This window comes from Gnatocerus cornutus, chromosome 1 (genome assembly GCF_029298725.1).
Source record: "Gnatocerus cornutus isolate USDA-ARS CGAHR chromosome 1, icGnaCorn1.1, whole genome shotgun sequence".
Lineage (NCBI taxonomy): Eukaryota > Metazoa > Arthropoda > Insecta > Coleoptera > Tenebrionidae > Gnatocerus > Gnatocerus cornutus.
The window spans coordinates 27,701,214-27,728,941 of NC_142233.1; the positions used below are offsets into that span (position 1 = coordinate 27,701,214).

Consider the following 27,728-nt stretch of genomic DNA (forward strand, 5'->3'; position numbering starts at 1 on the left):
TTTAGCGTCTAAAATTTTTTTCATACCTATCAATCACAGGAAAGATATAAATTTAAAATTTATGCACTTAAAAAAACATAAAAAATAAAATTAATGTTTGACAATGATAAATTTTGAGATAGGATAAATGAGTTTTTTAAATATGTTAATATCTAAATATATTGTTTATTTTATATATTTAGCATAAACTAAAAGCACAAGATAGTGATTTTAATACATGTTTAAATTAAAAAATCAATGTATAATATAACAAATAAAAAAAAAAGATTTATTAAGAATAATTATAATGACTATTATGTAGGGGAGACCGGGGTATAATGACCCCCCTAAGGTCTTTAGCCCCATAGATACAAAACTTTTATATTGATAAATCTACCACTTATGTAGGAGCATTGACAACTAATGTACTACAAGTCCGACTGAAAATGTATCCGAAATTTTGCACCATTTTCATTAAAATGAGAATTATGTGCAAGACTCCGGAAGGGATTATTTTACCCATGGACTAGAGGTAAAATGATCCCTCCTTTCCATCGTAAGGATGTGTTATGTTCAAAAAGTTTTATAAGTTAAGCAAAAGTTTGTGGAAACAGTGAATATTTTTATGCATTAAAAGCATTAAAGCATTAAAGCAAAATAAACTTAAATAACAAGAAGTAACAACAAAACAGAATCTTTTATTGAAGACATAAATAAACATTAAAAGAATTATATTTTTTTTGTAAAAACGAAAAATTTTTCTGATTTTAAAAGTTTTTAATTCCGCCAAACAGAAATTGCAAATGAATATATTTTTCTCTTCGTATACTCTTGCAGATTGATCATGAGCCCATTTTTGGCACACACTGCATCTAATCCAATCCTTTGTTTTTTGAAGAGTAAATATATTTATTTTTCGACGACCACTATAAAATATGCCATATTTCATACAGTTTTCTCGTAGAGAAAATGTAAAATTGGAACAACAATTTCAGCGCCAAGACGAACAAAGCGCATACCCGTGTGCAATGAAAAATTTGAGATCTCTGATTGACCGACAGCTGTGTGTTTTTATATTGCACACAGGTTGACACAGGTTGGCATTATCGGTATCTAACTTTCGGCGCAACTGCATAATTATTTTGTCCGCGGCTAGGTGCTCTGCCGTATGACATTTTAAGTTTTAACTTGACCAGAGATAACTTGACGTGTTTTTGCACCATTATAAGCAAGTGGAAGAGCGTAAACCATAAACTTTAATTAAAAAAATAAATATTAACCTTGCGATTTTTGTGATCGTCGGAAAAATATCGTGTGCAACACGTGTTGAAAATTCGATTTCACACTCGATTGCTTAATTCTGCAAAACTCGTGTGAAATCTTTCATTCTCAACACTTGCATCGCCGACTCCATCTTATACCAAGCCTGTTCAATAGCTTCCGAGATCTGTTCCCGCGAAGTAGGCCATGAGTACGTGAGGCGTGCGTACACTAGCGCCACTCTCGACAATTTCTTGAAACACAGTTCTCGCATTTTTTGATTTTTAATTATATATTTCTGATTAGTAGCCGTTTCCGCGAAGAGAATTATCTGTTTTCTTTATGGAAGTTCAGAGAAATCGCTTTCCTTGCATTCCAGACGCCGTAATTTTTGATGAATTTACCCGACATACCTAACCTATCATCACTTCAACCTTCAAAGTGACGGAAATGTCACCAAAATGAAAGAATTATCACCAGAATTTGATACGTTTTCTCGTCGTTGGGGTCGCTGGCGTATGTACGGCGATGACCTTGAGGGAACTTTTTGCAAAGGGGAGAAATCAAAATTGAACAGGCTTGGTATAAGATGGAGTCGGCGATGACACTTGTTATACAATATTACTATATATATAAAACGTGTACAGGCGGAGCGCCTCTAATAAAACGAGAATACCGGCGAACGAGTTACGTAGTTTTGCGCGAGTACCTTCTTTCACCGATTTTTTCTCGACACTTCCGCCGAGCTTTCCCAAACGTACACTTTCCCGAGATTCCGGTGGTTGTGGTTTGGTCCTTTTCCGATTTTTGCTTTTCGCGTGAGAGACTTTTGAAAGTCGTTTTCGTTCGTCCGCCTTTGCTGACGTGGTAGATGTTTCAAAATGCTATAATGTTCGTGGGGACAAAACCATAACCATTGAGTCGTGAGAAGTCATAAAGATGCAGTAAACATTTCAGAAAAGGGTCTGATTTTTTGTACACACAACATGTACGGTAGCGGCTTTTTTTCTCGGCACTTATTTAAATCGGTTCGAGCAACGAAGGAAACATTAGCGGAGATTGATTTATTAATCGAATTCGACTTATTTTTAATACAGGATCTCTTTGACCATCAAGGTGTGTTTTGGGTATGTATGCGTAACTTACACTTCAAAATCTTTAAGCATATTTCAAAACTTCAATTTACAAGCGCGAATTCATTGTTTAATCACAGATTATTATCATTTGATGGACAAACATTTCTTGATACTCTGTATAAAAAATTTGCATAAATACCAAGTATCTAACAGGCTATTTTTAAGGATACTTATGCGAAAGTACAACAGATAAATGAAATGAACGTGACGATTATCGAATTTTATTACGACTATTATTATTAAAAATGCGGGAAATCTTTACACAAAAGGAGTAAAAAATAAGAAAATTTCAGAATCTGCTAATTTACTGGTTTAATACTTTTGTATAGTGAGTACTGCAATTAAGCCATAAAATCACTATTTGGTACCTGCTGTAACTTGACAGCGAAGCTTCAAATACTACTGTATTTTTTACCTCCTCTCTTGGGATCTGAAGTGGTAAACAAACTGGACCGCCGCTTTCGGGTGACGAAGACTTAATTACTTCAAGCATAATCAAAGAAACGAACGTGTAATCAATTTCGTTTTTTTTAAATTTTAATCCATTCCCGACCTACTACAACAAAGTCGTACTTTATTATCTCTCGAAACCGTAGCGTATCATTTTTCATTAATTTTTCGCATATTGGGATATTTCTCGAAACAGTTACCCATGGAAATTTTATTAGTCCTAACTTATTCTGTTCTGACGATATAAATAAAATATTCTTTATAATTTAATTCTTAATTCTAAATCGACATCACTGCATTCCTCTTCACACAACTAAAACAACGACCATCACACAGCGATAGTCGCGATCAACAAATATAAACTGGACGAAAACAATAAATTAACAAGGGATTAAGAAGTCCTGATAGTCGTTTTATTGTAGTTTGACAAAAAAAGAAAAGGGAACCGTTCATCATAAATACCCCAAAAACTCAAGTACCATTTACGACTCGGCCAACTTATAATCGTTCTAAAGCAGTAAATAGATATTAGACGAGACTAAAAGTGCAAGCGTGTATGACTTAACAAGATACTTTTTACACAAAAGGAGTACACCATCTGAGTTAGTTTTGTTATTTATGAGTATTTATAAGTACCGACATCCACTCCACACCCTTTGTTACCAGAAAAAAAAACGACCATCAGACAGGGATACTCGGGTGGCACATTTTACCGATGTTTTTCATCAATAACAAAATCTGCTATTCGGTAAATTGGTACTATTGTGTAGTGAGTTTTAGTCATGCCGACAACTGTTCAAGCGGAGATAAGAAGGAGGTATATGAGAATTGAATAAATAAGTTAATGGCTTATTTTTTTAATTGCATTGATTCACTTTCAATATCAAATAACAGGCCAAAAAGTAGTATTTGTTATTTCTCCGAAAAGTGGCTTTGCTGTTCGCAATTTTGCATACGCTACGCTTCGCCTTGCTACTACATTTTAATTGCTCGACAAAAAGTACCACTTTTTTGCCGTCTGATAAAATCTACTATTTTTTTCAAAAGTCAAAAATTTGCCAGTTTTCACGACGGAACCGTACTATTTTCGCTCCTTTTGCCCTTTTGCCGACGAGTTTCCAAACTAACAAAGTGGCGGGTTTTCGTCCTCTTCGGCCGTTTGATTTTCGCAAAATCGATTTTTAAATATCGCCGTACGCCGGTTGTCGCGGGGACAAAACCATAACCATTACGTCGAGAGTGTCATAAAGATCTCTCACCGATTCAGAAAAGGATCTGAGGAGTTAGACGCGACATCAAAAAAAAATCAGGGAAAGTTAGACGAAATCACACGGAAATCAGGGGAAGTTAGACAAAATCACAAGACAATCAGCGACAAAATCAGGTGAACTCAGCCCCTGGTCAATACCAATTTATAAATGAATAAACTTAAACAAACAGGTCGTTTCCAAACAATGGATCCCAAAATATAAATTACTGTAACCCATTTATAATTATTGCTCACATCTCAAAATGTTCTAAAGTTTTTTGAGTCGACCATTTTTCTGTATGTCCATTTTAAATATGACAGCGAAAATCTCGAAAGTGTATAATAATTTTTATTATTGAGAATATTGAAATGCGATGTTTATTTGCGATTTAACGAATTTACAGGCGATTTCTGTTAAGTCATAAAATGGTTGGGACCCATGACAGGTACCAAAGCTTCTCAAACGCAAGAGCGACCGTAAAAGATTGGACAAATTTTGTCAACTTTGTCAACAACTTCAATCATCTCCGTTAACATCATGGCTACGTCAATATTCTATTTATTTATAATTTTTTTTATTTCTTTGATTAAATAGAAATTTAGTAAGAGAGCGAACTCTGTTATTCTTTAGGTATAATCTTTTTTGGACCAGTTTTGTAACTGCTGCTCTATTGTCGATGGTTTGTTGTTTTCCTTTTCCACCCCTGTCATCAGATGTTTTGAACAAAGATCGAGAGTCGTACCGCATCACATTCACAAAAGAAAATCGTAAATTGGGTAATTAGGAAATGATTATTACTGATTTACAACAGCCTCATTTTATGGCTTAGAGGACACCAACTCAGAAATCGCCTGTATTCATAGAAACTCACCAATTTATATAAATTTGCGAGATTCTGTTGTATATTTTTTTCTTGCTATGACGTGGTGCCCAAATGGGAGACTACACCGTGTGTCTTATATTTTTTCTTCTTTTATTGTATGAGTAATAGAATTTGCAATAGACTCAGAAACCACGAAAGACGAAGCCTGTCTGATTTATGAATTTTCTGCGTAGTACTGTTAAATTTTTAATAGCGAAGCGCGTTGGTTTTAGAACCTTAAAACCTTTTATTCTTTTTTTGATTCTAAAATTTTCAGGAAAATCTACATTTTGCCATGCGTAATTATTTCTAACAGAGTTTCAAAAAACGAAAACCACAAAATATGAAATTATCTTAACACTTTCTTTGTTAAATGTTAAATGACAAAATGCAATTAACTAGGTGGCCATCGGAATTCTTTAGAACTCGTTTTTTTTGTAAACCTAATTTTTCCGAGGCCATCTTTGTTTCATAGTATATCAAATAAACAATCTCAAATTAAAATCCAACGCCACGGAAAAGCGAGGTTCACGAAAAAAGAGATCTACAGAATTCCGAGGGCCACCTAGTACTATTACATAATACATAACAAGTGCGAAAAGTAACCAATTTCGCACGAGTGTAAATGTGGATGCACGATGCGCTAGCCGAGTGCAAGAAAGACACTTTTCGACGAGTTATGTACACTATTTTTTCTACGATCTTCCATCATCAGGAAGAAAACATAAGTCTTGAGAATAGTTTATTTCTTATCTATTCTAAATGTAATTTTTTACGACCTCATATATCCATTTACGAAAATAAAAGCCACTAGTGTGATATGAATATATCTGCACAGACCTGTCGAAATTGTCTTGTCAGAAACAACATAACCAATTTATTTTTTCCATTATGTATGTTGTTTTGCAGTAAATCGTCTAGATATTTGAGACAAGAATGGGCCCGTTCAGCGTTTTTTTTTTATTTCATAATTTGAAAGTACTTTGCGTAAATAACCGATTCCCAAAAAATAAAATTTTTTCAGCAATTCTTTCACCCTTAAAAAAAATCCCAAAAGTGTAGATTTGGGAAACGGGGCGTGGCTAGCCGTGACGTCACACCACGGTACTCGGCGCACTCCATACTGATGTCAGATTTGAGACATTTCAGCAATACTGATTCAAATTACTGTTGTTTTTTAAATATTCGAGAGCCTAGCGTATTTTGCATTATAATGTGAATTTAAAAAATGCCATACAAAAGATATGTAGTTTCCCAATGAAACTAGAAACACATCGGTAATAGCACCTGCTACACAATTTATCAGTCTTCTTCAAAATGAAAAAACAAGAATAACTTGTTAACGAGTTATGCGGCAAAGTGATTTTGTTTTAAATAAAGGCAGTAGACTATTGTCACATTTTTTTAATACAGTCAGAAGAAGATATTGAAAATTATATGTTCTTAAAAACGAAAAGTGGTAAAATCATAATGAAACCCGGCGTTTTACCACATAATATTTGACTGTCAAAAATGCAGATATACAACACAATTGAAAAAACTTTAGTCATTCTTAACGGCACAGGTGAAGTCGTAAATAAATACATACATTACATAATACTCCTATCATTTTTGTTTCAAACTTGCCCAAGTATCTGTGATAGTGCATTACAAAAATAGCACTTTTTTTTCGGCAATATAATTTTCTTGTAGCTCGGAAATATCGGGCATCCAATATTTTTAGCACCGTTTCGGATGGCTTCATACCGGTATTTGATCAGACGAGCTTGTATAAAAAGTCATAACTGATAATGTCATTATCAGCACGCAGCCGAATTTATGAAAGTTGAGGAAATGGACTTGCAGGCTCCAAACTTTGCTCCTTTGATACTGTTTTTCCCATAATCTTCATTCTAAATTCGACGATTTGTACACAGTATTATTTAGAACAGGAATTGATTAGTGCAAAAACGAAGAAAACCGGAGCTTCTTTGTAGGTCAAAAAAAGTACGACGATCATGAAAGAATGAGGGTTTATGGTGAAATAAGTAAAAATATTTTATAAATCAAAGTATACATGTATTGGATACTAAATGGCATATACCAAAAATAGATTTTGGTGAATAATCTTAAAAACAAATTCTTGAGTGACAAAATTGAGTGACAGATTTACAGTTTCTCAATTTTAGACATAGAAAATCTAAAAATTATTATTTATTATACCGCAGTTTTATAACTCATAAAGTGTTAAATACATAGAACATCCTATCAAAAATGTCACTTTCGGAAAAAGAGATTTTTCCGCTCCGCCGCCGCCTTACTGTGCGTGTATCCCTAAAATATGCATACTCTCACTCGATTAGTTTTGTAGGCTTATTTTTATACCCAAAATTTCAAATTTCGATCATTTGTTGTTTTTGAAAAAATCACGTTGAACCATTCCGTATACAAATTAACAATTTTTTAATGTTTTTTTAAAATTTTTGATAATAAATTGAGAAACTTCAAAAATTGTATTTGTATTTTTATTTATTTTTGTTCTTATACTTTAAGATAAAATTATTTTTTTTGCATAATTAAATAAAGCAAGTTATAAAACATTATCTCTAAAAATTTCAACCAATTATCTTAAGCCGTTTATGTGCTATGATTTTCATTCACCCAGAACCATGCGAATTGCCCACTGCCCGCGCTGAATTAACCGTGGTGTGACGTCACACGACATATTCAGAACTTTCAAAATTCCCAGCCGTATAACTCCGGATCTAATTGATGAATGATTTTCAAAATTTCAGGAGGTCTTTAGATCACCTTTTGCTATCGAAACATACAGTTTTTTCTATTAATTTGAAATATGCTAAACGGGCCCATTCAAGAGATACATTTGTATTTCAAAATAACTGTCAATTTTGACAGGTCTGTGCGGATATATTCATATCACACTAGTGACTTTTACTTTCGTTAATGGATGTACGAAATCATCAACTTTCGGAGTCATTTAACCGTATGGAAAATGCCACTTTCATATGGGGTCGTAAAAAATCTAATGTCAAACTGTCATTTTTGACATTGACACTAATGCTTGATTTAGAGCTACAATTTTTTTAAACTGACAGAAATGACGACCAAAGACTTTTGGTCTGATTTTATTTCTCACCATTGGTCGCCGTCGACGCGTCAGGACTAACTGAAAACAGAAAGTGCAATTTTTTTATCATCTTAGGGGCAAAGGTGGCGGACTGTCAAATGCAAAATAAAATGAAGTATTGTCAAGCGCCGCTATTTTTTGACACATGGGGTAGACAAGTAGTTGACGAAACGACTTGCATCATCTCATTCTTATAGTGCTAATCAAATAAGCAAGATTCAACTCCAAAATTTGGGTAAAATAAGGCCGAGTGACAGATGCCGCAGGATCCATGGTTATCCTAAGGGTAGCCCTAAGGGCCTAATTCTAATTCGATTTTGTGTTAACGCAAACCATGGTTACCATGGATCCTGCGGCATCTGTCATTCGGCTTTATTTTACCCAAATTTTAGAGTTGAATCTTACTTATTTGGTTAGCACTATAAGAATGAGATAATGCAAGTCGTTTCATCAACTACTTGTCTACCTCATGTTTTAAAAAATATCAACGCTCAACAGAGCTTTAGCGCTCTATGCTCCATTTTATTTTGCATTTGAAAGTGCGGCAACTTTGCCGCTGCGTAACCGATTTGCAGCACTGAATTAGACTTGAGCCCTTAGAGAAATGCTCAGTTAGAATCTTTCAACATCTTTTCCATATTCCGGACATTGTTTTTACTTTTTACAGTTATTTTTTTCTTTTACAACTAAATACTTAGGTAGTCGCTTCAGTTTATGTCAAAAGTTTATTGACTTATTAGAAGATCAATAAATACGTAAAACGACAGATTATAACTTAAGAAAACCATAATTCTAACAACAGAACAATTTATTACTGACCACGGTGATACGATAAAACAGTCTTCTTTTTAATGGAATAATCGCTCCGTACCTACTAATTACTCTATTTACTACCAGTGCATTTTTTTTAACTTATGTATGCACTATCGTTAGATTTCTAAAGTATCCTCGTAAAATCGTTGAATTTAGGTATTCGAAATAAAAAAAAAATGTTTTGTATTTTTACAACGACTTATCAATAAATAGCTGTAAAGATAAAACAAATGGAAATTATTACTATATTGTACAAATAATGGAAATTTTTTGGAGTCTGGAAAATTTTTGCCATGATTTAGAATCTTATTTCGAGCTGAATCAGCTAAAAGATCCGTGATAATGATATTCATTCCTTATGCATTGTAGTTTCTAATTTTTGTTTGAATATTTATGCTCTTGTAGTATGTATGTATATGTGCTTATTTCTATTATTTTTTAAATTTTGGATTTTGTCTTTAAAATTAGATCCTGAAAATTACCAATTTTAAAATCGGCGTGTAGGTAAGGTAAATACATATAATAAAGTTTTAGGGATTGCAACTCTATTTTTGAAGAAAGATTATATAAAATGACAGAGTTTTGAGATGATCTAAACACGACATTAAAAATAATTAGTTATTTATGGTATAAGTAAATAGCACCGAATTTTATTATAAAATATAAATTTTAATGGTATTTAGTGCGAATGTTAATTTGTTATTTCTTAACTTACGGTTCTCAGTAGTAGTGTGAAGAAAGTGTTGCTGTAAAATTATGTACATTTATTTATACTTTCGATTAAGTGTTGTTTTAATAATAAGATTCATTATATAAAATGAGTATTTAATTATTAGAAATTGGAAAAAAATCTTTAATATTTCGTTGCTAGTCATAAAAAACTAATATTATCTAAGGGCTCGATTTCATGTTGATTTGAGGCATTGCAAATAAGAGTTGCGCCTTAGCAACCCCAATCGAACTGATGCTACCTGATGCGTCAACACAATTTTGTGCCACTGACTTGTAATCGGGTGTATGGATTTGAGGTATTTAAAACATTTGTAAAATGTTGCATAATTAGAAATAAAATTAAAATTTTTCATATTTTTATAATACCATACATATTGTTCGAGTATATAAAAGATAGATATCAGTAAAGATTTCAGTAGTGTATTTACAAACGTGTTTTGCTAAATTTTATTGTTTTATTTTTCTATTAGTATTACTCGTAAATTTCACTATACTTAGGTTTACTTTAAGACATTGTAAAATGGCATCATTTATAATAATCTTTTTAATGTTGATTTATGCTGGTGGGAGCATTGGTAAGCAACATTTGAAAAAAAAACATTTTTAATATCTACTTTTTAGAAAACGATTTATCAAGTCTTAATCAAGAAATTTTAAAAGATATCTATGACATCTACAACTTAATACCTCTAGCCGTAAGAAACGCTAAGAATATCACAGTGTATCCAGATAAAATAAAATATTATCTATTTTTAAATAATAACACTAAAAATTATACCATCATTAATAGTTCCAATGCTAGTGCGATAAGCAGAACTAATCCTGTTCTCTTTCTTATTCATGGTTGGACTCAAAATCGGACTACTTATTGGTATCAATTAATGATGGAAACTTTTTTTGGACTGAACACTCGGTATAATGTAATTCAAGTCGATTACTCACCTTATTCCGAGATAGATTACGTATCAGCATCTTCTACTACTGAAGAAGTAGGTGAGTCATTTCAACAATGTTTGTTTATTACTATCAATAATTATTATTAATCACATATCATAAAAGGTAATATTATTGGAAAGTTCGTCGCCACCCTAAATCGAAACTATTCAATTCCTATCGAAAACATCCTAATAATCGGTCATTCTTTGGGTGGACAGGTTTCTTCGTTTCTCGGAAGAAAAGTTCAAAACATTTTGGGTCAGAAACTTCCCAGGATCATTGCATTAGATCCTGCCGGTCCTCTTTTCGAGCAGCGACCACTGAATAAAAAATTAAACAAAAATGACGCCACTGTAGTGGACGTGATTCACACTAATGGAGGTGTTTTTGGACATTTGGGTTCTTGTGGCACTATCGATTTTTATCCTAATGGTGGTAGTATACAACCGAATTGTATTCACTTAACTCAACTTTCTGAATCAGGTATGTTTAATTTAATTAGAATACTTGTAATTATACGCATTTTTTCTTAGTGTTCTGTAATCATCAGAGGAGCTGGAGCCTGTTTGCGGCTGCTGTTAAGAACAAAAATCATTTTAAAGCAAGAGAGTGTAATAATTGGGCAACTTATTTAGCTGATTCAAACTCGTGTCCTAATAATTTTGTTTATTTAGGAGACTTTAAAATTAATAGAAGTGGAAAATTCTATTTAAGAACTACAGGATCTGCACCTTATTATGACGACTAATCTTGAAGTAAATATGGAGTTGCTTCGTTCTTCCTACTTTTCTTAATCTTCAATCAACAATAATTGATCATCAATAAATTCAACTTTTCAAATTATAAAATGGTACAGCTTCAATTTATTATCCCTAACATTTTATTTATTCTACTAATAGTGTGTATTTACAATTATTACTTACCTTGAAAATTGTCAGTCTTTACTGTTAAGTGACTTTTTATCAGTTTTAAATGAATTGAAAAGTTTTCCACAAAGTAGGTATTTTAAAAAAATTACGGTATGTGAAACATTTTTCCCGATTAATAGGAAAACAAATTCTGCTATTTTGTACATAATTTTAGTAAACAAAGTAAAGTAATTAACCCATGTCGTAAGAATTTTTTAGTTTTTTTGTTTTTTTAGACCAGCATTGTTTAGACATTCAACTTTTACGACCTCAGCGAACTTGAAATGCAAGTTAGTATAGAATTTTCGTGAAAAACTTGAATTTTATAATTGCATTCTTTTAGTACGAGCTTGAGAACATACATCAAGTTGTTTTTTTTAGTACTGTAAATTTAATTTTTTTTCCTGCAAGAAGATAAATAAGCGTATTTTGGTTTGCTGTATTAAGGTAAATATTTCGTTCCTGATAAGATATACTCAGTGACATGTTATAATATACCTAGACGGTGAAAAGCTGGTGGTGGTAGTAAAAATCCGTGTTCGTGTTCCTAGCATGGGCCATCTTGGAAATAACATTTGTGTATGCAATAATATAAATCTGTTACGCCGGCGTATCAAATGTTGCCTATATTGCAAAATCAGTTTTACATTTTGAAAAGCAAAAAAAATGTTATTATAATTTTTCTAAGGTGTTTTTCCAACGATGTCATTAAAACAAGTTGACAAGCATCGTTATTTATTAAAATAATGGGTTTTATAATAAAAAAGTATTTGTAAGAAGTCAATGGTAGTCTGTTTTATTTTCTATGCTGTCGTAGAATTCTCAGTGATTTGTGATAAACTAGTTCCTACTTCATCGTAATGCAATAATAATAAGTGTAAATACTAAATGGTCTGTAGTTTTTATAATGTATAAAAATAATTAAAAATGTAAGAGTGATCACCGGCGCATTCACCATTTTTCATAAGTAATAATACAATTTACCTCTCAAACAAAACTATAGAAATTGTTTGTTATTAGACAACTTTGTCTCCAAAGCAATTTTTTAGGAATCCACACACCATAATTTTTCAGCAGCTTATGTAAATAAGCCCGAAAAAACTATGAAGTTTAAAATTATTTTTGAGACTTTTATGAATAATTAGTTTAGAGTTTTCTGTTTCGAGGTTCTACTGTAATTTTAACTTTAACGTGAAGAAAATAAATTAAAATTTGTAAATTTGTGTTTACGTCTTATTAACTCGAACAGAATACATTCATAGTATAATTCAAAAATTACTTAAATAAGATACTCCTAATACATTTTGCAATCTTCAGTTTAAATGTTAAACACTGTTGCCCTTGAACCAAATTTCGAATCCAAGAGTAAGAAGAAGGATTGTCTAATCCGCCTGACAGGGCCTTCCAAAATTGAATCCACAATGATTGACTCGAAACAAAAGAGCACAACACGTGTTTTATCTGTGACAGTGAAGGAAAGAAATGTACACTCACCGGGGGTCTCCACCCCCTAGCTGTAGACAATGAGGGCTCGAACTGTTGTCATCTGTTAAATTTTTGGAGACGTCTTTCAATTCCCATCTTCTGGTCTGGTGACCTCGAGACCCCTAGATATCTGGAAAATAGGAGACAAACAAAAGCAAATGCGAAAGAACAAAATAAACAAAAGTTACCCAATAGATGCTAGCACTCAAGATTTTCCTAAAAGAGAAAAGAGTTAGAAACTCATCGCTTTTGTGGAAACATCTCCGGCAATTTCCGAATCCAGGAACCGCCTGAGAGATCCTCGAACTTCTGCAGTTTCTATTCTGGAAATTTCTTTTAGTAAGACCGGCCGGCCCTGGTGTAGTGGGCGCAAGCGCTTTACAAGTGACCAAGGGGACTCTGCAGAACTCTGCTATCTGAAACAAAAAACACAACACAAAACAACAAAAATTAAAAAAAAGATACAAACCGGTGCTAGCACTCAACATTTTCAAACCTGACAGAGAAAAAGATTAGAAACTCAAACCTGGCGTCGACATCTTTCTACGCTGACAGCCCGACCTGGTGGATTGTAAAATCTGAAACGTATTAAATCACTTATTGGCGTTAGTCCCGTTAGTTTCCCAGTTAAATATTTCAGTTAGATCTTGTTAAGAACCCAATGTTATTTATGTTTACTTTTTATCCCGTTTTGTTACATGCATGCCAGCTTATACCATAACTTATTCTAAAACTGTATTGCATAATTTACTTTCTAAACTTATTTCCTAACTTAAACTAACTATACTAGGTACAGGTGAGCTCTGAAATGAAGAACAAAATACATTAAGCCGGTCCTGGAGTCGAAATCCTGTCCTCCACCTCGATGTTGGCTACTCTCTGTAACATTTAGAACATTAAAAACTCCTAGACAAGCCCTGAAAAGGAATCTAGTATAAATAAAATGAAACATGCTTGCTGGCTGGGGCGTTGAATCCTCGTACTCTTGAAAACGGTCCTGGAAGTCGAAGTCCTGTCCTCCACCTCGATGTTGGCTGCTCTTTGTAACATTCAGAACATTAAAAACTTCTAGACAAGCCCTGAAAAGGAATCTAGTATAAATAAAATGAAACTTGCTTGCTGGCCGGGGCGTTGAATCCTCTCACTATTGAAGATGTCCTAGAAGTCGAAATTCTGTAGAATTTTAAAATCTGAAACATATTACGTTGTACATATTTGTGTTAGGCCCGTATTAACAATTTTCCAGAATGTTAGTTCCCAACAGTTAGATCTGGTTATAAGATTCCAATGTTACCAAATATTATTTGCGCACCTACCACATTTTGTTAGTTGAAAACTTATTTTATAACTTATTCTAAATCTTATTTTATAACTTACTTGCTAAACTTACGTGCTAACCTACTTGCTAACTTAACTAACTATACTATGTACAGGCTCTAAAATTAAGAAATTAATTAAAAGATGGAAGAATCACTGATGAAAGTGGAATTGAAATTTTCTTGAAGTTGTTGTCATCCTCACCAGAACACATCTAAAACAAACAGAAATTAATCAAATGAGTCAAGAAGTGAGTTCATCCATTTCTAAATGGAGTTGAACGCTAGCACCCACGTCGTTCCTTGAAGTCCTGTCATCCTCATCGAACTCTGCTACAATCTAAAATATTCAAAACATTGAAAACTTCTTTACAAATCCCTGAAACAAAAAGAAATGACTTAAAATAAACAAGAAGTTTGTTAAGGACGATGGAGTTGAGTGCTAGCACCCACGAAGATGTTCCTTGAAGTCTTCCACTTTGAAGCCTGCTGCAATCTAAAACATAAAAAACATTAAAAACTTCTTAACGATTCCTGAAAGAAAGAGAAATTATTTAGAGCGTTGCGACGTTAACTGCTAGCACCACTGAAGAAGTCTAGGCCAGTTCCATCCACATCGAAGTCTGCTATAATCTAAAGCAATAAAAACATTAAAAAAAAATAATTAGAATACAACGCTTCCTTGCCATCCATCCATTGTTGCATGATCGCTCCATCCATCAAGTTCCCGAAAGTAATCTGAAATAAACAAATTTCAATAAACACATAGAAATCAAACTTCTCAAATAAGCCGCGCACTGAATAACATTTAAACACAATTAACTTTAATCAAAAGCGAAATTGTTAAATCTAATAAACAAGAAACTAACGCGAAATGTGTCTAAACCGCAACGTCTCTAAATAAACCATTACTAGTACCCACCCTGCAACAGTTCAATTCCAAAGTCGCTTTATTCCTCACAAACACGTCTGTCTTCGACAAGAACCACTGCACAACTGCCCTTCCAACTAATTAAATAGGTGCGATTACGTGATTACCAAAAAATTAATTGATGCAGACAAAGGCTTGGACACCCGATCAAATAATTAAATGAGATTACGTGATTACCTAACCGTTTTTCTTATTGCGCAAAAAATTGTTCGCTAACAAAGGCACGACTGCACTCCCGAAATCATGAAATTTAAAAGAGAATAAACCGAATGTTTCGTGGAAATCACTGTAACTATCCACTTTTAAACAAAAGCAATATTGTTTATTTCTTTAAAGCTATTAAACGAAAAGTTCGTAGAAACTAATACGAAATGGAAATATCTAAATTGAAACGGTTTTAAGTAAATTATCTGTTAGTATTATCCTGCAACTATTCAATTTCAAAAGCGCGAAATTAAAAAGAAATAAACTCGACATTTCCTGTACATTACTGTATCTATTCACTAGAGAAGTTAAGTTAAGGCTATATCAACTTAACTGCGCATTGAATTACACTTAAGCACGTCTTACTTTAAACAAGAAGTTGAATTTTGAAACTCATGAATGAAAAGATTTGCGAAACATTTCTGCCCTGCGTGGTTCCCAAATAAACTAACTCATTTAGCACCTACCTTTTAATGCATATTCTAAAACGGCACAATTTCACTTCACATGCACAAACACATCCGACTTCTCCAAGTCGCAGCGTTCAACTAATTAAACAAAGGGATAAAGCCATTACGAAACATCGGTAAAAACTGCCCTTCGCCTTTATTCGTCGGTGAATTAAGACCGCAACATTGTTGTTATTATTTTTGCGCAAAAATTCAAATAAATATATAAAATCGTAGTTCTCGAAGAAATTTCGACTAATATGAGACGACGAATCGAAATTCAACTGTAACTTACAAAATAAACAGCTGTATTGTTGGTTGCCTGCTTTACATGCAATTTTTGTGAAGTTAAATATTTGGCCGACTTTAAAACTAAAAGTTTTTTATTATTTTATAATATCTTAATTTATTTATATTATGCGTCATTTAACAAACTCAATATCTTAAAAGTGTTTTTTTTTTGTCGTAACAAGTTTTTATATGTAATCAGCAATACAATACTGTACAGTAAGTTATCTAAAATATTATCTGTCAAGTTTTTCGACTATTTTCGGTGGTATATTTCAACTTAGAGCAAAACATTACACTTGAGAGTTGCGGGTTGCCTAAAAATTTAAATCCCCTATTTCCAATATGGCTGGTAAGTGGGAACATCATGGCGGGTACTTTGCATCTAGATTATTGGATATACTCGACTATGAATGAATTGAATTATTTATTAAATCAAATTTTATTTCCAGAATTAAATTATTATTTCATTGCATTGTTAATTGCCTTAAGCAACCCATTCTTCTCACCACAAAATCCGTGCATATCATCTGTTTCAATAGACCAAATAAAAACTCCTGCCAAGTTCATCTTTTTAGCATATTCTACCTAAGATTAAGACACCAAATTTGAGTAATTTTGTATTTTTTTCTCCTTACTTTAAGCGCCACAGATTGTTCATTATCGTATCCAATCCAAAAAGTTCCATCGTATAGATAAGGCACTTTCATATCATCCAAGAAAACTATCTTTCCATTAGGATGAAATTCGCAAATCTAAAAAACCTGTAAGACCAAAGTCGCTTTCTACTTTTTGTGCAATACCTCGTTGTATCCTAAACTACCCAAATTGTCAGTATATTCTCCTGGGTCAGCTGGTGCAACAGTTGGAGCATTTAACCCATTGTTGGACGCATCTTGCAAAATAAACGAATGACCATAAAATGCCACTCCTATGGCAACTTTTTGTGGATCAGCCCCTCCGTCTATCCAATATCGTATGGCAGCATCAGCATTCCGATTCTGTTGCATCCAGTCGCTTTCATTAACACCTCCATACAGAGGAGAATTTTCTGAAGTAAAGCCCGCAAAGATACCATGAAAATCGTACGTCATCACGTTTATAATATCCAGATTTCTAAAAATTGACATGAAAAAAAGACCAAACGGAGACACAATCTTACTGAGACATTGTCGGAATGTCATATCCTCCAACTTCTGAAGGAATCGAATTAACAGCCACCGTCAGTAAATAACCTTTAGGTTGGAAAGCAGCTCTCAAAGATGTGAGAATGGCGTTAAATCCTTCTTTGCCTTGAGGATATTCCCAGTCAACATCCAAGCCATCAAAGTTGTAAGTTTCAAAAAACTCAATCGCACTTTGAGCCAACGCTTGTTGTTTTTGAGCATCCATAGAAATTGATATGAACGTGTCTCCTCCTGCAGTAGCACCACCAACACTCAAAAGGACTTTCAAGTTAGGATTTTGTTCTTTCAAAGCACTTATTCTTTTAAACCCTCCTATAAAATTCCGTCGTGAGTTTTATGAAGACAACAACACAAACTCACCTTGGTTGACATCGATTTCTTCGTCTAAGAATTGAAGAGTTCCGTCAGTGTTAAGTCCGGCGAAAGCATAGTTGATATGAGTACAGAGATTTGGATCGATGTCTTCCGGAACAAATTTACCGTTTCCAGGGCGGGAAACGGCCCAGCTGGCGTAGTAACAAATCACATAATCTTAAATCAAGAAATTACCTATAACGTCTGTTCTTGAATAGTCTTACTAGATGCATCTACGGTCTGGATCAGAAGAACTGCAGAGAGATAAAATGCAACCAATTTTAAAATCATTGTTGCTTGATGGTACTTCTATTTTATAAAAGTTATATTTGAAAGCAATCTTTATATAGATCGGTAAAAACGTTTCGGTGATCTTGATGCTTCCAGTGGCGTGACAAACAAACTTTGGAGTATATTAAGGTAAAGTTTACTATGGATTTGTGACGCCAATGAATTTATCTGATTAAAAACATACTTAAGTGCTGTACTTAAAATTAGGTAAGTAGCTTCTAGAGGGATACAATTGGTCAGACCATTTTTACAATTATGAAATCGAAAGTTCAATTATTGAGACAGCTCTATATCTCTGTATCAAAATGTTTATGGTCAATTCTGTACTCGAAACAAATAGATACGCTTGGATCCACTTCAAACATAAGAAAAATCTTTTCGTTTTAATAGCTTCTTTGTTGATTTTGAGTGTGTGTTTTTTTAAAGCCATTTTATTTCCACGTGAACGCTGTATCTTTCTATTATTAAAGTTTAAGGACTCTGTTTTAATATTTTTGAGGCTGGCACAGTCCTTGAGTTGTGCAAGTGCTTACCTAAGTGTTTACATGGGTACTATCAAAACACAGATAAAGTAAAAATCAGCCACTTCAGTAATTAGATCACCAAGTTTGAAACATGTGCAAAATGTTGTTAAAGATCGTTCTCCTTCTTTCTGTGTTTTTTTTGCAAGAATGCAAAGCTAGCACTAGTAAAATCATCTCCGTGTCCTTAACTTCTTATTTTCAATCTGTTTCTAGATAAAGTCATTTGTTACTACGCCAGTTGGGGCGCTCAAAGACCTGGAAATGGAAAATTTGTTCCTGAAGATATCGATGCCAACTTGTGCACACATGTTAACTACGCTTTTGTTGGCCTTGATGAAGACTGCAAGATTGCAGTTTTAGACGAGGAAAATGACATAAATCAAGGTAGATCTAACTTCATTAAAGATGAGACGAGATTAACATTTCTGATCTTGCAGGAGGTTTGAAACGAGTCAGTGCTTTAAAAGAAATAAATCCGAATTTGAAAGTCATGTTGAGCGTGGGAGGAGCCACTGCAAGTCCTTGGGCCTTCGAGTCAGCAGCCAATGATCCCGCGAAAATGGACGCGTTGACTCAAAGCGCAATCGAATTTTTCGAAACTTATGGTTATGATGGTCTCGATGTTGATTGGGAATATCCTCAAGATAAGGAAACTTTCAACAAACTTCTTAGAGGTTTGAAAGCTGCTTTTGAACCTAAAGGATATCTTCTTACAGCCGCCGTGAATTCAATTCCTGGAGAAGTTGGCGGATATGATATTCCAGTGATGACAGAGTACGTTTTTTAAAATCTTTAGCTTGAATAACAAACATTTTTAGAGTTCTGGATATTATAAACGTTATGACTTATGATTTCCACGCCATGTGGGGTGGATTTGCAGCAGAAAACTCTCCTCTTTATGGTGGAGATAACGAAAGTCAGTGGCAAAAAGACAATCGAAATGCCGATGCTGCTATTAGATATTGGTTAGATGGAGGTGCCGAAGCACAAAAAGTTGCTATTGGTGTGGCTTTTTATGGACACTCTTTTATTCTTGCTGACCCGGCGAAACATGATGTTAATGATCAAACGTCGGGACCTGGTGAACCAGGGCCGTACACAGCTAATCTTGGAAGTTTAGGATACAACGAGGTAACTTTGAGAAAAAGACGTGATTGATTAATACATTTAATTTTTTTTAGATTTGTGAATTACATCCGGACGGTACTGTTGTCTACTTAGAAGATATGAAGGTTCCTTATCTCTACGATGGCAGTTTTTGGATCGGCTTTGACAATGAAAAGTCTGTTGCTGAAAAAGTAAAACTAAATAAAAAGTAGAAAAATAATAAATAATGTTGCGATTTTAGGTAAAATACGCCAAAGAAAAAAATTTAGCTGGAGTTTTTATTTGGTCTATAGAAACAGACGACATGCACGAATTCTGTGGTGAAAAGAACGGTCTTCTTAAAGCTATTAATAAAGAAATAAAAGGCTAATTAAAAAAAAAACTGACAAACAAAAGATTTAATTATTTCTTCACCTCTCAATTCCCGTTTATGTAAACCGAACTTTTTTGTTTTTGATATCATTTATCTACTTGATTATTTGGATTTTGTCAAAAAAGAACACAATAGCGAATGAGAAAAGAGAGTGCAAAATGGCATTTATATGTAAAAAAATATTATTAATGCTAATGTAATAATTTTTAAAATATGGGATTATCTGCAAAATTCGCATATCCGGCGGAAGGGTTCCAAATGTCTTACTAATTATAGTCTTACGGTTGTTTTTATAATTAAAAAACAGTGACAGTAAAATTACAAATAAATTTTGCTTTTTTTAGTTAGTAACGGTGGAAACGACCATAAAAAAGAAAATCGAATTGTGTTTTCTGAGAAGTTGATAATTTTTAAAACATTTTACTATCAGCTATGGTAATACGAGACATTTAAAAATGGTGATAAGAATGTACTGATTTGTGAATGGAATTTTCCTCAATGTTTCTTTTTAAAAATGTATAACAAATAAAGAGATAATGGAGTTTGATGGGTACTGATATAACGGGTGATCAAGATAGTTTGTCATCCAAGATATCTATAAATTTGGCTCGCCATGTATAGTGTCTAAAAGCAAAAAACGGCAAAGTTGTATTAAAATGTTAAATGATGTAAGCTATAAAGTTTTGATTGTGTCTGTAATAATAAGTTAATTTTTAAACATTTGTTGCTATTTCTTGAAACAAAGCTTTTGGTTTTGAACTGCCACTTCAATATTTATCGGTGTATGATTTAATAGTACGACAAAGCGAGAAAAGTTCATTGCCAAATTTAGTATTAATTGTATTCATTTTATTTTAATTTGATAATTTGTATCTATTATCAAAGACTGTTCGATTTTTGTGCTTGCTGTACTCACTTTATTTTCTCCGACAGCGCATTTTTATTTTAATAAAAGAAAGTATGTGTTAATAGTCGTTATATTAATTTTATTCGCTGTCTGAAACATATCAAATTTGAATATAATCAGTAGTAACTTTGTTTGGATATTAACGATATGTTCATAACTTATAACCATAAATGATAAACAAATTACCAAGTGTAATAAAGAGTTTTTGTCGGAATAAACAACTATGTGGTTCATCTTTGTAGTACATATACGTATTACATATTACAAATATTTATCGAAATTATTACTTCTACATTTATAATTTAAAGAAAAAAAAGTTAGCGTGAACACTCAGAGAAAATTGCTTTTTTGACATTAGTAGAGGAAAGTAACCAAATATACAACACCTACCTACTTTGATCTTATTGTTTTATCCCCTCATAAAAACAAATAAATTGCAGAATTTATACAATTACATTTATACATTACTCTTCGTTCCCATTTATTTATTCATAATTTTTATCTACCAAACTTTTTATGGCTTGATTTAGTTCGTGATGAAGATTTAACAACGAAAGTTGTTGTTGATAAAGATGTGCATGAGGGTAGCGATTTTCTATTTACTATACAGAAATATTACACATATCATAAGCAACTTTACTTAAAATATGTATTAGGAGTATTTTTTTTAAATGAGCGATAGTGGAACATCTCACTAATAAACAACATGAGCCTCACAAATTTACAAAACTCTTGGCATGAACTAATTTCAACTTATCTTGCAATCTACCTTTCACTCACGTGTGAATTATCTGCAATAATTTTTAGTTTAGACATTAATTTCTTTTCTTCAAAAATGTTGTACAAATTAATGTTACAGTGCGGTTACATAAAAGACAAATATCAAGTTGGGTTAATACGAGTAAATAAATATGTTTTATTATTTACATAATGTGAATATTTACTCAAAGAGCATTTATGCAAAATTTTAAGTAAGTGATATGAGAAAAGTATAAATACCATTGCGCCAAAAACTTAGTTTAGTCGAATTACAAAATTTCGTGTTTCACTACAGGCCAATAACTTTTTTAAATTTCACGTATGACGTTTAATAGTCATAAAACATTTTATTAGTTTTTATAATATTCGGGAAAAATGCCATATCTCGAAATTTTAGTGTTGTTAGCTTCAATGTCTTTATCCCACGGTAAGCAAGTTAATATGGACTGCCATTTTCTGATTTCTAACATTCGGTTAACTTTCTGTTACTTTTACAATTAGCATTTTAATAGGTTTCTAGCACAAGTGCTTATCAGTTTTATAAAACAAGTTTTTTATGCTATTTTTTTTAATCTAATTTGTTTAAATTTTCGCTCTATTATGGTAACAAAACTATTACCGCATCCGATGCGGCAACAGTCTGTTAACGCACCTAAAACATATGAGGAAATAGTTTTTTGGCCTCATGAATTGTAAACGTCAAATTAACATTCAAATGACATCTTCGGAATTTACAAGCGCCCTGGACGTTTACACAGGCCGTGCGGTAAAAATTGCCCAAATCGTTTGCTCTTCAGATGCGTTTAGAAAATAAAATCACTTTACCGTAATGAAGATTGATCACCAAAGTGATATCTACCTAAATTATTATCTGAATTAAGACAATATTTCTATTTTTAAAGTCATATTAAAACATTTTTATACAGCGCCACCTTGTGTTCTTTTGTGCACCAACTATAGGATCGACAGAACAGATGTGACAGTTCTCATGAATTTTGAAAAACTCAATTATTTCAATTAAAAGTTTTTCGGCTAAAAAGTTTAATATGTACAACTCTTGTGCGTTAACCATTTTACAGCGCTCAGTCATTAAAGCACTCCGGCTACGCTACTGATTTTGCGCTGTAAAATATAAGTTACCACACGCGACTATAAATAACTATAATCGGCTTCTGTCTGTAATTGCTATCATAATATAACCTAAAATACGGTTGTTAGGCATCTCATAACTGTAATAAAATGTCAACTAAATAATTGTACTGTTATAAACCTTTTACAATGCCAATCTGTCAATTTGACAATTATTTAGTTTCATTAAAATTTCGTCAAAATAGGCAGAATCCGATTAAATCTTCAACATACCACGAATATTATAGCTTATTACAGCCTTAGATGGCTTAAATCAAACTGCCATCCGCGGCTGTAATCAGTGCCATAACATTACTAGGTATGTTAATAGCTATTACCACAGCAAATTTGAAAAATTAAATTTTCAGTTCATTTGATGTATTAGTATATTTTTTGTTATATTTATGTGTTTCAAAACAACCTTTTATAAGTATGTTATATACAAGGTGTTTACAAATGTTTCTAGCATCAAGGGTGGCTACGAAATGTTATAGAAATTTGCCGCTTATTACAAATGTGAGTTTCAATTTTTCAACTGACATTTGCAGTTAACCTCAAACATGAAATAAAGTAAGTTACTGTGTTAGTTGTGGTTTAAAACCTGAAAATGAAAAACTTGGACACAAAATCGTAACTGAAATGTCCCATTCACGTAAGTAACATTATAAAAAAAATCTTAAGATAGTTATATTCACTATGAAAACAAAGCGGAAAAATAGTGCATGACAGGAATTCCAGAGCCACCTTTGATGCTAGAAACATTTATAAACACCTTGTATGTATAATTATGAATCACATTCTTTTTGCAAAAAAATCAGTCAGTTTAAGTCGTGGATTATTTTAACTTATTTATCTTCAAATATAAATTCAAAATTTTATTGTATATTTCAGGCCAAGACTTATCGAGTGTTAGTCCTGAAGTTCAAAAGGATATTTTTAATATCGCCAATGGAGTCCCTTTCACTAAATCAAATACAGACGAAACTGTGAATGTAGATCCAGATAAAATACAATTTTATTTATTTTCTAACGGTGATACTAAAAATTATGAATTAATTACTAGCTCTAATGCTAGTGCAGTAGATAGCAATGTTCGTATAATATTTTTAATACATGGTTGGTTGAACGATCGGACATGTGAATGGTACCAACTATTCACGGAGGCGTTATTTGAGCAGAATTCAGAGTACAATATAATACAAGTTGATTATTCACATTACTCAAAATCGGCTTATGTAATTGCAACTTCTAACGCCGAAGGAGTGGGTGAGTTCTCAAAAAATAAAAAAATAAAATTGATTTAACAATTTTTTTTGTTAGGAACTGTCATTTCCAATTTTATTGGTAGTTTAATTCAAGAAAACTCCGTCAATATCGATAATATATTACTTATTGGCCACTCCTTGGGCGGCCAAATTGGAGGTTTTGTCGGTAAAAAAGTCCAAGAAAACATCAACGAAAAATTACCACGCTTTGTTGCCCTGGATCCAGCAGGACCAATTTTTGAACAGGGACCAAAGAAGAAAAGACTGAATAAAAACGATTATGAATTTGTCAATGTGATTCACAGTAATGGCGGATTCTTTGGAATGAAAGGAGAGTGTGGCACCATCGATTTTTATCTTAATGGTGGTAATTATCAACCTGCATGTGTCGCCGACGGTTTAAAAAGTTTAACAGAAGTTGACGGAACAGGTGAAATTTGTTTTATAATAAGTTTTTATTGTAGAATTTTTTTTAGTGTTTTGTAGCCATTCTAGAAGTTGGAAAGTTTACGTATCTTCAATTTGGAATCAGGATAAATTTCTAGCACAAAAACTAGTTGGTAGTAATCGTGATTGTGAGAGCAAAAAATCATGTTCTGACGAGTTTGTGAATTTGGGCGACATAGATACTGATAAAACTGGAAATTATTATGTAAAAACGACGAGTGAGGAACCATTTTATGAAAAGTAAAATATGGTTTTTAAAACAGTATTAGGTACGACATATTATGTATTTATATAAAAAGAGTTAAAAGATTTACCGATTCACTAGAATGTATTCCGTTGAAAATCACTAAACTACTAAAGTCTAGAAATGTTTATTAATTTATTTTTGTTTAATATAAAAAAATAGAAATAATCATAAAAAATGGACCTAATCGATATACCGTGGAACAAAACAGATGGAAACAAAAATTCAACTCAACATTTATAACCTTAATTCTAAGAATTGGGAAGTTCTAGATGTAGGTCTTTTTTCTTACTTTAGCGTCAACATTCTTCAAACGATTTCTATGAGTAAGTACTTGTTTTCAAAATATGTAGAAAATATCTAATCAGTATTGTAGGTAAACAAAGTCTAATTTTCACAACAATAAAACTAGTGAATATTTAATTATTTTGACTGTACCTACATTGTGACGTTCATAGAAAAAATGTACTTTGATTGATATATATGTTTGCTTCGCATTTATATGTTTAAAAAAGTTTAAAGCGCGAACAAAAATTTAGCTCAAAGATATATTTTACGTATTTTAACAGTTACGATTACATTAAGAAACCAAGTTTTATGTTTGGTAAATAAATTAATATGAATCATAAATTTACACAAACAAAATTGTAAGTAAGTGATATTTTAAAATAAATACCTACCATTGTGGTAAAGTCTTGGCCGGGTTGTGATATAAAATTAAATGTATTAGAGAGTAATACCTATAACTGATTTATAAATGTTAGAAATTGCATATGATTTTATATAGTACATAGGTAATAAGATCAGTGGCATTTATTATTTAAAGGTAACAAAAACGATGTGCTTTACAATCTTGCTATTGTTAACATTTGTTTGTGTCGGCACTGGTAAGTAATTTAAAATTGTGATTTGTGTTTTTTAATTTCAATTTTTTATTTTAGCCCAAGACTTGTTAAATATCAGTGAAGCTGTACTGCAGGATATTTATAACATCTGCAATGGCATTCCTTTAACCGAAACCGCACATTCAAAGATGAATGTTGAACCAAATAAAATTGAATTTTATTTATTAACAGGCAGTAATACAAAAAAATATTCTTTAATTACTCCTTCTAACGCGAGTGCAGTGCATAAAAATGTTCCAATTATTTTCTTGATACATGGCTGGTTGAAGGATCGGAACTCTGAATGGTACAAAGAATTAACCGAAATCTTCTTTAACCTGGATTCACAATATAATATAATTGAAGTAGATTATTCCACCTACTCACAAGCTAATTATATTTCTGCAGCTTCTTTCGTTCCTAAAATAGGTAAATTTTTGTGCGATGACTTTCCAAAAAGTTAATTTTCACTATAGGTTCCGTTATTGGAGAATTTATTGTTACTTTAATTGAAGAATATTCCATTCGCTTTGACAACATACTAGTTATTGGTCATTCTTTGGGCGGCCAAATCGGGTCTTTTGTTGGAAAAAGAGTCCAAGAACTCCTTCACAAAAAATTACCGCGCATTATTACATTGGATCCTGCTGGACCACTCTTTGAACAGCTACCAAAGAAGCAAAGACTGAATAAAAATGATTTTACAATTGTCGAAGTAATTCACAGTAGTGGTGGTGTCTTTGGAATGAAAACCCGTTGTGGTACAACTGATTTTTTTCTTAACGGTGGCAGTTTTCAACCTGGTTGTCTTTGGAAAATTTTATCACATTTATCGGATATTACTGATAATGGTAATATTTTCTTTAAGATTGTTTTATTTGACGCTTTTTTTTTAGTTTTTTGTAGTCATCGTCGATCGTGGCAAGTTTTCGTGTCGGCTCTTCAGAATCCGAATCATTTTCTAGGAAAAAAACTTGTAGGTAGTAATCGTGATTGTGACAGCAAAAATTCGTGTTCTGACGAATACCTGGATATGGGAGACATACATACTAATAAAACTGGAAATTATTATGTGAACACAACGAGTCGGTCACCTTATTTTGAGTGAGGGGTAGAAATTGAAACACAGGGTCACTGAGATCTGGGACACTCTGTATATCAAATTTCTGATTTGTTATTTCTGTGCAGAATTAGTTGAAATAATTATACTGAAAAACTCGTATTTTTATTTTAAAGAGCTATTTTGTGATAATGGTGACATTCAAAAACATTTTTAAAAAACAATATAATAAATTCAAACATGAGTCATAGAATAGTTGTTATTTAAATAAAACTTTAAAAAGTCATGATTTATTGGATCTGTAACTAGGAACGAGTCTTCAAACGCGTATCTTACAATGTTTTATTTACAATTATTCTCTATTTCGTCGGTTTAGGTCATTATGTTTCTAAGTCCATTTTGAATTTTTTTGATGGTGTTCGATAAATCTTAATTTTTCACATATTTATCGTCCAATCTGAGATATGAAATCTTGTAGACTGAAATAAGATTGTTTCTTTATTCTGAAATTACAACACATAATAGAATGAAACGCTAAATCTTTTTGTTTTTGTTTTTACAAAATCAAAAATGCATTTGATCCAAAAAAACTTAGCAACTTAACAACTTAAGCCGACGATTTATAATTTATATTAGACATCGACAGTTGGTGCTTCTATAATATTAAACCGTTTTAAACAGTGTTATTAAATACGCTGCTATTCGCAACAAATTCTTATAAATTATAAAGCTCGAAGATACGTTGCTATTGCTGAACGTTGAAAAACAATACGGGTGTTTCAAAGTCTCAAAAAACATACCGCAGGACAACTTAATATAAACAATATATTTTTTTTAAAATGTTACATTTTGTTTTCATTAAAAAGTTTAAAGTTGATAACATTTAATTCATTTATTTAAGAAACTTGTAGTTAAAACTAAGCGCAAATTATGGTAAATTACATATTATTAACTCGTTGAGAAAGTCAATTCATAAAAATCTACATTTTTCTTCTATTTCTGGTGTTTAAACTTAATAATTATTGTGAATTTTTGATTAATTTTTATTTGGCAACATTGCTTAATGTCTTAA

The 27,728-nt window shown here is 32.4% G+C and overlaps 5 protein-coding genes across 5 annotated transcripts; 4 read left to right on the top strand and 1 right to left on the bottom strand.

The window, feature by feature from the left end:
- Positions 1-10,038: 10,038 nt before the first annotated feature.
- On the top strand, positions 10,039-11,664 carry LOC148181210 (phospholipase A1-like). Its single transcript, XM_088043549.1, has 4 exons — positions 10,039-10,184; positions 10,231-10,602; positions 10,669-11,028; positions 11,079-11,664. The coding sequence occupies exons 1-4, from the start codon at positions 10,130-10,132 to the stop codon at positions 11,291-11,293; spliced, it is 1,002 nt and encodes a 333-aa protein (XP_087899675.1). The 5' UTR covers positions 10,039-10,129; the 3' UTR covers positions 11,294-11,664.
- A 4,874-nt stretch (positions 11,665-16,538) lies between these two features.
- Positions 16,539-18,052, bottom strand: LOC148181211 (chitinase-like protein 3). The gene is made up of 6 exons (XM_088039673.1): positions 17,892-18,052; positions 17,674-17,844; positions 17,289-17,625; positions 16,930-17,242; positions 16,765-16,881; positions 16,539-16,714 (listed from the first exon to the last, which is right to left on the bottom strand). The coding sequence occupies exons 1-6, from the start codon at positions 17,956-17,958 to the stop codon at positions 16,589-16,591; spliced, it is 1,131 nt and encodes a 376-aa protein (XP_087895799.1). The 5' UTR covers positions 17,959-18,052; the 3' UTR covers positions 16,539-16,588.
- A 464-nt stretch (positions 18,053-18,516) lies between these two features.
- Positions 18,517-19,965, top strand: LOC148181212 (acidic mammalian chitinase-like). The gene is made up of 6 exons (XM_088039702.1): positions 18,517-18,646; positions 18,696-18,866; positions 18,920-19,256; positions 19,301-19,613; positions 19,664-19,780; positions 19,831-19,965. The coding sequence occupies exons 1-6, from the start codon at positions 18,574-18,576 to the stop codon at positions 19,957-19,959; spliced, it is 1,140 nt and encodes a 379-aa protein (XP_087895828.1). The 5' UTR covers positions 18,517-18,573; the 3' UTR covers positions 19,960-19,965.
- Positions 19,966-21,923: 1,958 nt separating this feature from the next.
- LOC148181213 (phospholipase A1-like) lies at positions 21,924-24,715 on the top strand. Its single transcript, XM_088048924.1, has 4 exons — positions 21,924-22,055; positions 23,648-24,022; positions 24,077-24,451; positions 24,498-24,715. Exons 1-4 carry the CDS (start codon positions 22,004-22,006, stop codon positions 24,710-24,712), a joined length of 1,017 nt encoding a protein of 338 aa, XP_087905050.1. The 5' UTR covers positions 21,924-22,003; the 3' UTR covers positions 24,713-24,715.
- Positions 24,716-25,200: 485 nt separating this feature from the next.
- On the top strand, positions 25,201-26,721 carry LOC148181214 (phospholipase A1-like). Its single transcript, XM_088046063.1, has 4 exons — positions 25,201-25,599; positions 25,654-26,025; positions 26,073-26,447; positions 26,493-26,721. The coding sequence occupies exons 1-4, from the start codon at positions 25,551-25,553 to the stop codon at positions 26,702-26,704; spliced, it is 1,008 nt and encodes a 335-aa protein (XP_087902189.1). The 5' UTR covers positions 25,201-25,550; the 3' UTR covers positions 26,705-26,721.
- The last annotated feature ends 1,007 nt before the right edge of the window (positions 26,722-27,728 follow it).